Here is a 10,373-nt window from a genome sequence, read left to right on the forward strand (position 1 = left end):
GTCCTTCGCCATTTAAACCTGCCTGATTCTTTTTCCATGATGTTTTAATAATCTTTAATGAGTTTGTGCAGTAAATGTTAAGGACCTGCTAGATGTTTGAATGCTGCCAATATGGATGTGATTGTGGGCTGTGGGATTCCCCCTAAATAAAAACCACACCATTGTTATTGTCTTTCTGAGGTTTTACCTCCTGGATTTTCCCTCCCCTTAATAAACAGGGCATTGCTTGCCATCTAACTTGAACAGGGTCATGTTTTAACAAGAGAGAGAACAACATGCTCTTTCTTGTCAGCTGTGAGAATTTGCCCAGGGTTAAGCTTACATCTCATAACAGAACACATCATCAATAAAACGCCTTTATCCAAGGCTTAAATGTTTGCCAAATATATATTTGATTATCTATGACAACATATTTGTGGACTTTAGAAGTAGACCTTGTTAAATTTGGCTGTGTATAGATCAAATTAAGGCTAGTTTTGACTTAGTTTGACTAGTTATCTTACTATGAGCCAAAACCGGCTCAACTTACATAGATTCACTATATAATAAGGGATAATGTATAGGCAGCCGGTTGCAATAACAACTTATTACAAGACATTTACCTCATAATTAGGGTAAGGAACATTAAAATATTGATTTGAAATATTTTATTTGCTAACTTTTACTGAAATGCAAACTTTCCGCAAGGAAAACCCATTTACTTTCGGTTTTAGAAGACTAGATGTGCAAATGTCACAAACACAATATTTGGTTATTTGTAAAAAAAAAAAGTCATATAGACCATTTCAAAAGATGTAAACAACACTGGTCCAGAAACACTTCCTGTTTCAGTTTGTGGCTATTTTTTATTTCACATATATCATTATCTTTAAAATGTTTGTTTAACTTTTTGACTCAGTTCTATGTGTTCTGTTGGTTTATTTTCAGTGTTGGGTAAGTTACTCAAAAAAAGTAATTAATTACTAGTTACTAATTACATCTTCAATCATGTAATTAGATTACTTTACAAATTACTCTCTCCAAAAAGTATTTAATTACTTATTAATTACTTTCTAAATCATATTTAGTACATGATACAAGGATAGGCTTGAAATGGCTCGAAGAAATAATATACAAAAGGACATCAATTATTCTGGTCCCACTTTAGGGTCCAGTTCTCTCTATTAACTAACTATTAACTACTTTTGCCTCAATATACTCCAACTACAGCTTATTAATACTAAAGAAGTTGTTAGTTTTAAGTATTGGTAGAAATGGGGAGGGTTAAGAATGTAGAATAAGGTTTTGCAGAATCAGGCATTAATATGTGCTATTAAGTATTAATAAACAGCCAACATCTCATTAATAATAATGCTAATAATAATCAACCAGTTAATAATGAGAATTGTAAACTAAAACCATGTTGAATCCACTATTGTATTACTACTATACATAATTGTTTTAGAGTCCATTCACAGTATTTAGTTACATCAGAAGTAACTGTAATTAGATTACAAGAAAAATAAGAGTAATCCCTTACTTTACTTTTTCAAAGGAAAAGTAATTAAATTACAGTAACTAATTACTTAGTAACTAGTTACACCCAACACTGTTTATTTTATCCCAATGTTTATCTAGTGTTAAAAAACTGAAAAAGGAAGTGCTTCTGAACCAGTGTTGTTTACATCTTTCGAAATGGTCTATATGTTATTAAATACATATTTAATTTTTAGATTTGCAGCACCCAGGTTACCACGTGTTATTAGTTTTGAGTAGTTGTTATCTAACAAACCTGCAAATGTTGCGACTGGCCAATCAGAATCAAGCATTCCAATGAGCCGTGTAATAAAGAATATTATGTTATAATACACCTATAATACACAATGCTTTCTTCTGATTTTTATTACATTCTTGATCTGCCAATTTCGACATTGCCGAAAAGAGCTAAGCTGTTAAAAAAAAAAAAAAAAAAAAAACTTACAGTTCCTATCCTGAAATGAACTGAAAATAACAAATTATGCCAAAATATGTCAAGCTGCACAAATCACCCATCCTATTTACAAGACAAATGGTCAAAACATTACAAATTAAACACTTTGCTATGAACCTACTGATTTTTTTTATAGCAGGCAGTGCATATAGCATTGTTTGAAATGTTTAGGGCTGCAATTGTGCTAGCATAAGCAGACAATGGAGTTTATTAGTATAAAAACTCAGATATTGCTCCAGGTTTCAACGTAATATATAATAACAAATTATATATTCAGGAAACTTTAAAAAAGCTGCCAAATCAGGAACTTCGGAATAAAAGCTTTACATGAAATACCATTTAATGGCAGAAAATCTAAAAGTGTAAGAGCCATATAGCAGAAAACAATGATTAATAGCTTCATTAGTGATTTTCTTATAGTAATTTACTTTTGCGAGCGTTTCAAATACTCAGGGAGCAGTCCAGTGTTATTTCACAAAGCATGTTATAAATACATTGGCTGACCTGCAGTGCTATATGCAGAAAAAAACGGGTTGCCTTTAGATTCTTCATTGCAAACACATTTGGTCCTAATGAGAAGCAGATTATGGCGAGATTCTGGTCTGAGTTAAACCATCAGGCATTAAAAGCAGAGAAATGCAGAGACTAATATAGCTTTTTATGTATTTATAAGCAAATATAGCTTTTTAATGTACTTTACTTCTAATCTAACAGGCTAACTACATTTACATTTTCACAAAATACCAGAATTCGGTCCAAAAAAGTTTGTTATTAAACCATAAACTGCATGTAAACGTGTCAATTAGCCGGTCATTATGGGTACTATCACAGATTGTGTTGTTTGAGAGAGGACAAATTTTCATTTCTTTATCACTGTGTGCTTGCAGTACAGTGTCTGTGAAACAATCCATTGTGTTGTACTCAATCAAAGATAATTTACAGTGGTTTCAATAAATGCTGTTCCAATTAGTGATAATTGCCTCTTAATAGGACACAGCTGAACGTATGTTTTCGATTTATTTTCTATGCTTTAAAACAAAGATGTTATTAATAAATATTCCGGTTGGATTTTCCTGCGGGCACTAAGTATATGATGTTTAACATGACAAGAGAGACAGAAATGAGATGAATAGATCTGAAGTATTATTGAAATGTGTTTCACATAAGCAATTGAGGTAATTAGATAAATAACCAAAGTCCCATGCTTATTAGCCTTGATAATCACTTCCATTCACACTATAGAAAGGATCTGAATAACATTATAATGATCAAATATCTTCTGTTGTGAAAACGATAGATAGATAGATAGATAGATAGATAGATAGATAGATAGATAGATAGATAGATAGATAGATAGATAGATAGATAGATAGATAGATAGATAGATAGATAGATAGATAGATAGATAGATAGATAGATAGATAGATAGATAGATAGATAGATAGATAGATAGATAGATAGATAGATAGATAGATAGATAGATAGATAGATAATATATTTTACATTATTAATTTTATTTTATTTGAATTCTTTTATTTATTTTTATTTGATTTACTTTCCTTGTAAGGTCTTTGCAAGCACCTCTTTGACTATTTCGCCACCTTGTGGCCAAAGACTGATTAGCACAGTGGTTCTTAACGTTATTCCTGGAGGCCCACTGCCCTGCACATTTTGTATGTCTCCCTTATTTAACACACCTGAATCAAATCATCAGCTCATTAGAAGAGATCTCAATGAACTGAACTGAGTCTGTCAGACAAAAGAGACATACAAAATGTGCAGGGCAGTGGGCCTCCAGGAATAACGTTAAGAACTAGTGGATTAGCAGACACAAGAAATTAATGTGCAGCCTTGACCTGAGCATGTTTTTAACAACCCGAGTCCAATTCCTGTTTTTCTATCCTGTATTTCCATGAGAGAATATGATTACATCACATGACAGTCACAAGCCCTATTTCACAATCACATGTCACTGCCTCTAAACACCTGCTCCCTCAAGGACACAATGGTAATAACATTTGAGATTTATGCTAGGACACATTTGTAAGATTTAATAGTTTAACATAAACCCTTTAAACAAATGCAGATATGTACTTACTTACTATATGTACTTATGTAGGCCTACTATACAATATCATACTTATGGTCCAAAACAGACAATGCATTATTTAGAAAATGGTTTTATTTAAAACATAATTATTGTTCTTTTAAAAACATCTTGATCATGTCAACTATTTGAACTTTGAATGCATTTCATTTACATGAGTGACAACTTACACAGCTTCTCAACCTGACTGTCACATGCATCACACAAGATCAGGTGACCACAATGACACTGCATTCCTGTCAATAAGTTGAATGCTAACAATGACAAGTTACAATGCTACAAAAAAGTCAGTTTATAAAGAACATTTATTCTGTTCAGTAAATGAACAGAAAACATGTCAGACATAAAAATAAACAAAACAATGCATTTATATAAAATGAAAGAATAAAGCAAAACCACTCTTGGTGGTTACATGGAAATTGCACAAATGTTTCTCTGGTCCCTTTAACAGAAACAACTCAGAGCAAAATGTCTAAAAATGACTTTGTGTCCCTTATAACAAACATAAATCCTTGTTTCCCAAAACAGAACTGAGCTGGTTCATGGATTCATTTTAATTATAACAAAGCAAAACATCCATCATTACTTGTGCGTTCTGCCGACCTACGAATCAGTAATAGCTTAAATAGTTTAGCAGACGGCATTTCCCTTATTGGTGTTTGATTTAAATATTTGTGAGAAATGTGTATATCTTGTAAATAACAGATTTTTTAAGATATACACACAAACAAGTTTAACAGTGCAGAAAATAGTTAGTCCCTTCATAAAGTGTCCGATTTGTGCAGACTGCTAGATTATAACTATAATTGATCATTTTAAATTAAATTTAAACTCAGCACACTTTCAAATATTTTCCCATGTGTGTAAAAGTTAGTTTTACAGATGTCACAAGCAAATACTGGCCTGAGTAAAAAGTAAAACTTAAATTCTAACCTTAAGCATTGTGACATAAGTGTCAACCAACAGATCCCTGTGACTTTTGGCTTTAAGTTGTTTAGTTGACTGAAGGCTGTTCAGAGCTCTCCGAGTCTTCTCTATCACTCCCAAGAATGCCAGTCACCTCAGGCAGATCTAAAAATCACAACAAAGGGATTTAAAAGTATTAAATATAAGTAATTTTGATATACATTTCCTGATGGATACCCCATTGCTTGCAAGGCAGCAAACTAATAAGTGATACAGTTTTAATGTAAATAGAAGAGCCATTTTGACTTTTTTCTGTTGACTGTCATGAAATCATCATTTAATTAATGAAAAGATGGATATAAATGAATGAATATATAAGGTAACTGCTGCTAAGCACTGGAATTCATGGATACAAAAATGCAATCAGAGAATGCAAATCTTTTTCAAAGTAATTTTTTACTTTGGTTAAAGGAAAACACCACAGTTTTTCAATATTTTACTATGTTCTTACCTAAAATTAAAGGAAATAATACATACCCATCTTTTTTAGCCCATTGTGAATTGAGTAAGCATTTAGCCTAGCCCCATTCATTCCTTAGGATCCAAACAGGGATTCATTTAAAAGCCACCAAACACTTCCATGTTTTCCCTATTTAAAGACTGTTACATGAGTAGGTACACGAGTAAGTATGGTGGCACAAAAAAAACCTTTTGTTTGCAGCCATAGGAATGAATGGGGCTAGGCTAAATGCTAACACATTCAAAAAGTGCTGTACAATGATTAAAAGTGCACGCATTGAAAAAAGATAGTTATGTATTAATTCATCTAAGTTAAGGAAAGAACATAGTAAAATAATGAAAAACAGTGGTTTTAACCAAAGTGATCATTGACATGTTGATTCAGATCAGTTGGTTTGATTCCTGATTGTCATTATTGACACACGACCCTCACCCTTAATGTCACTGCTGTTTACTGAACCATTCACATGACCTTGATTAGATACTGAAATACAAAACAGCATGTCAGACATGTGCTAAAGAAGTTAGAGAGTTGATTTAACAATGTTCTAGAAACAGTATGTTACACTGAGTCTAGACCAACAGAGAAGTGTGTGTGAAAGTAAAAACAGCAAAGTTGAATTTCTTACAGCGAACAATCTTGATAGGCCAGATAAGGATGGTGCAGAGGCTAAGAGCTGCTAAAACAGCCATTCCACCAGTGACGATAACCATGACGTAGTGGTAATACCATACACAGGCTGGACAGCAAACTGTAGTGCTGAATGATAGAAATCACAAAAGTGAAGCATTACATTAGGGTAAACATGAGAGATTATCCTCTTGCTCTTAACATGCATAAAAGCTAATACACTTACTGGCAAGGGTGGAGCATCTGGATGATCATCACTCCGACACCATTAGCAACTTTGTCTGTGAAACTCATAGCTCCGTAAACAAATGCCCCACTTTGCTGTCAACGAGTAAGGAGTTTATTTGTCATCATCCTTCTGAGAGTCAAATTTTACACATCTGAAATTTGTATTTTTGAATGCCTATTTTCACTTCTGCAAACATCTGCTTTATTTAGATTCAGACAGTACATACTGTGTATATATAGGCAATATCCTAAATAAAGCAATTACTTAATGTTTACATTTCACTTACTGTCTGATCTCCGATAAGTTCAGCCGTCATGGCAAGTGACATCACTAGTATGGTTGCAGATCCCACCCCTAGCAAAACTGCTGCCCCGTACACCATGTCACCCATGTCAGTATCCAGCAGCACCCAATAAGAAAATGCCAGAATCAGTAGCAGTCCCAAAAAATAGGTCATCTATTAATAAGGAACATAGAAACAATAGTGTTGATGTTATTATGTTTTAACAAAGGTAATAAGTATTTGGACACTGTGGCTATTAATTTTAGTGGATCATGTTTGTAGTCAATGTGTGAAACGACACCTTCTAGGACACTTGTATAAACTTTATACGTTTACTAAAAAACTAAAAGTAATTATAAGTGGCTCAGAATTTTTTTTTTATCTAGCACTACTTATTTGCAGATGAATAAGGCAATGTAAATACTTACACATTTTCCTATTAGCTTACTGACAGGTTTCATGACAAATGAGGAAGCAAAGCCGCTCACATACATGACCAGAGGAATAGTGGCTATGTATTTCTGCAAAAGAACAGGTTAAAAATAGATTACCATGACTTTTATCTTTACTGAGGCTAATGTGAAAAAACATTGTGTATTATGAAGCAGAGAAGTACTATAGTTGTCTTACCTTTGGAAGGAGTAGTGTATTGGTGAGGTACATGGAAATGTATGTTTGCGACAAGTTCACAATCAGTCTGGTGGACATGTAAAGCATAGCAACCTATGTAGGATATGGGAAATAAGGAAAATATTAAAGGTTCATTGTGTAACTTGTGTAAGTATCTCTTGACAGAAATGCAATATAATATACATAACTACATTATTATCAGTGGTGTATAAAGACCTTACATAATGAACTGTAATGTTTTTATTACCTTAGTATGAGCCATTTTTATTTACAAACATGGCAGGTCCCCTTACATGAAGTTGCCGTACTGTTTCTACAGTAGTCCTAAACGGACAAACTGTTCTATAGAGCGCGTTTCGTCCCCACGTTGTTTTAGATGACAACATGTTTGTACTGTGACGGCTACCATATGCATTTTGAAATTGAGGAGGGAGCTGTTGGTTGATATTCGAAATCTCACTACTAATGCCACTAAAATTTTAGACACACCACCTTTAAAGAGCACCTATTTCATTGCTAAAAAACGTATAACGTACATTTTTGTAGCTCCAGATTTCACTCTCTTCCTGATTTAAAAAGCTCTTTGTCCCTGATTGGTCAGCTAATCTGTACGTTGTGATTGGCCTGAATACCTCTGACGTCAGCCGGAAATTTGACGCTCCTTACCATGTTTGAAAGATTCGCTCACAATGCAATGCTAACAGGAGTTAACTTACAGGCTGTGAGTCCGAAGATGATTTATGATAATGTCGGTCTTTTCTACATCACCAGTCTCAGGAAGTAAACTGTTGCCTACAATCCCTGTGTTTGTTGTAGTCCAAGAAAAAAGATTTACGTTGGAGACCATAACTTGCATCGTTGTTTACTTTGGGGTATGTACCTTTTGAATATCATTAACATGTACTAATACACACTTACACACCATAGGAAATTTTAAAACGTGAATCGGACAATAAGTGCTCTTTAACTTTGCATGGTTAAACCACTGTATTACAACTCCCTATGAATACATGCTTAGAAAGCAATACATTAGATGCAACTGAAGAGTAAAATTGCTACCTCTTTACTAACCTGGTAAAAAGATGGCTGTTTCAGCCAGTGTTGCCACTGCAATAAACTGGAGGGTGAGGAGGACACGGTGGCATTATTTAAGAGGGATTGGCGCTCTCCAGGACTGGACCCAGCCTCTTCCTGACGGGGACGTGATCTCTTCTCCTGTGTGCCCAAGTGAAACAGCAGCGAGAACAGAGCTCCGATGCACACTACGATAATCCCTAGATTCTGATTGTGAAGAAATACATGTATACATTTTAAAATTTATCAGGAAAACATATATTTATGTATTGCAATCTATTTACATTTACATGAACTTGGAATTTGGAAGATGCTTATATCTACTCACTCTGAACAAAGGAATGTCAATAGGCCCAAGACTGTCTGTAATGGCAGGGTCATCCACTTCTCCTTTCTGAAAATGAAACATCAACCAGGCCACTGCATACACTGTGATGTTGGCTATCACTGTGAATGCATACCTAAGGCATACAACCAAAACAAATTGAAACCATGACATATTTGTTGCAACAAACTCAATCCATGAAGACTTTCATCATAGCAATGCTTAGGAATAGTTCAACCAAATGTAGGTATAGGACTTAATTTCCTCAGCTGAACACAAATGAATAAAGTTTACATATAAAAAAATGTCATCATGTTATCTTACTCAGATACTTTTCATAGGTACGTGCTGTCAGTTTGGTTCCTTTCGAAGAAACTTTGGATTACCTCAGGCGACGTGCAGAGTAAAAACATTCTTGAAATTGTAATATGCATTTAGTTTAATTGCTAAACTGCAAGTGAGCATTTTTTTAGCATTTAACCATGTTTTAAAAAAAAATAACGTACCACAAAAGATGATAACATGAAAGCATTTTAATAAAAATACACATATACATTTTGGATGGCATGAGGGTGAGTAAATTATGAGAAAATTTTCATATTGGGTGAACTATTCTCAAATATCCGTTGCATGTTCAGTGTCAAATCCATGTTAGATACCTGAATGCAGTAAGCTCCACTTTTTCATGCTCGCAGGACACCAGCTCAGGAATAAGGGACAAATGGGAAATCTGGGTGGCAGCCCAGCCAAACTGGAATATTACAATAAATGGGATGAAGTAAGTGAGACTGACCCACTGTGGAGTGTCGACATCACAGCCCAGACACTGGTTAAATATAAATGGAAAGGACAGTATGACACTGAGGGTTCCTATGTGGAGATAAAGAAAGGGGAATTCATTGTTTAGTTACTGACTGTGGATCTGTAAAAACCTAAAGCGTCTGTGTCACTCACCCACTAGATGCCATGTCTTTCTTTTCCCATAAGACCCGCAGCCCGGTGTCCTATCAGACTCGTAACCAATAAGCGGCGTGCACACTCCGTCTGCGATCTGCCCAACTAAGAGCAACACACCGGCATACGTGTTTTGAAAGCCCAGCACAGAGTGATAATACACCAGCAGGTATGTGAACCACATAGACGCACACAAATCGTTGAGAAAGTGTCCCACCGCATAACTCAGCCGCCTGAACGCGGGCAACGTTAAAGAGCTTTCTGGGGAGTCCGACATGATGAAAGAACTCCGGCACCTAAACGTATCGATTACTGTGTGTCCGCGTTAGCATTGCTTCTCCGCCGGTGTTACACCATCTTCTTCATCGCGAACAGATGTAATCTTATGAAAAGTTAAATGCTCGGTCTATCGCTTTCGATCCAGTAAGTGGGCGTGTCCAACTTCATATGGTTCTGTGCAGGCCATTTAGCGTAAAACATCAAAGTACCGCGAGATCGATTAAAACGCTGTATTATCTGCTTGCTCTCGCGGTACCTTGATGCCTACGCCGATCGGTCTGCGCAGCGAAGCATCAACTTAAACACGCCTAGTTCCGCTATGTTAGCAAGTCAGCTGACTCGAGTCACGATGGAGGCGCGCGCATGTAAACTCACCTCACCGTTCAGTTCCATAAATTTAGAAGAATACCGGTATGGTAATATATTCACATTTCAATTGCAAAAAAATCATGTTTTTAAATTCTATA

The 10,373-nt window shown here is 35.2% G+C and overlaps 1 protein-coding gene across 2 annotated transcripts; it reads right to left on the bottom strand.

Moving 5' to 3' along the window:
• Nucleotides 1–3,979: 3,979 nt before the first annotated feature.
• On the bottom strand, nt 3,980–10,072 carry mfsd12a (major facilitator superfamily domain containing 12a). Of its 2 annotated transcripts, XM_065276143.2 has the most exons (11): nt 9,628–10,072; nt 9,333–9,543; nt 8,677–8,809; nt 8,346–8,555; nt 7,275–7,367; nt 7,073–7,165; nt 6,648–6,818; nt 6,359–6,453; nt 6,131–6,261; nt 5,935–5,985; nt 3,980–5,147 (listed from the first exon to the last, which is right to left on the bottom strand). In XM_065276143.2, the coding sequence occupies exons 1-11, from the start codon at nt 9,902–9,904 to the stop codon at nt 5,071–5,073; spliced, it is 1,542 nt and encodes a 513-aa protein (XP_065132215.1). In that variant the 5' UTR covers nt 9,905–10,072; the 3' UTR covers nt 3,980–5,070. The 2 variants fall into 2 exon arrangements, with proteins under 2 accessions (XP_065132215.1, XP_065132216.1); XM_065276144.2 differs by lacking the exon at nt 5,935–5,985 and having other exon boundaries at nt 3,986–5,147; nt 9,628–10,070.
• Nucleotides 10,073–10,373: the final 301 nt, after the last annotated feature.

The sequence above is a fragment of the Paramisgurnus dabryanus genome, chromosome 6 (assembly GCF_030506205.2).
Source record: "Paramisgurnus dabryanus chromosome 6, PD_genome_1.1, whole genome shotgun sequence".
Classification (NCBI taxonomy): Eukaryota; Metazoa; Chordata; class Actinopteri; order Cypriniformes; family Cobitidae; genus Paramisgurnus; species Paramisgurnus dabryanus.

Excerpts from the sequence above, each read along its gene's own strand:
- mfsd12a (XM_065276143.2), bottom strand. The coding sequence starts at position 9,904 with ATGTCGGACTCCCCAGAAAGCTCTTTAACGTTGCCCGCGTTCAGGCGG. Across the intron at positions 9,544-9,627 it reads AAAGACATGGCATCTAGTGG|GAACCCTCAGTGTCATACTG; the intron begins GTGAGTGACACA and ends ATCTCCACATAG. Across the intron at positions 7,166-7,274 it reads ATACACTACTCCTTCCAAAG|AAATACATAGCCACTATTCC; the intron begins GTAAGACAACTA and ends GTTCTTTTGCAG.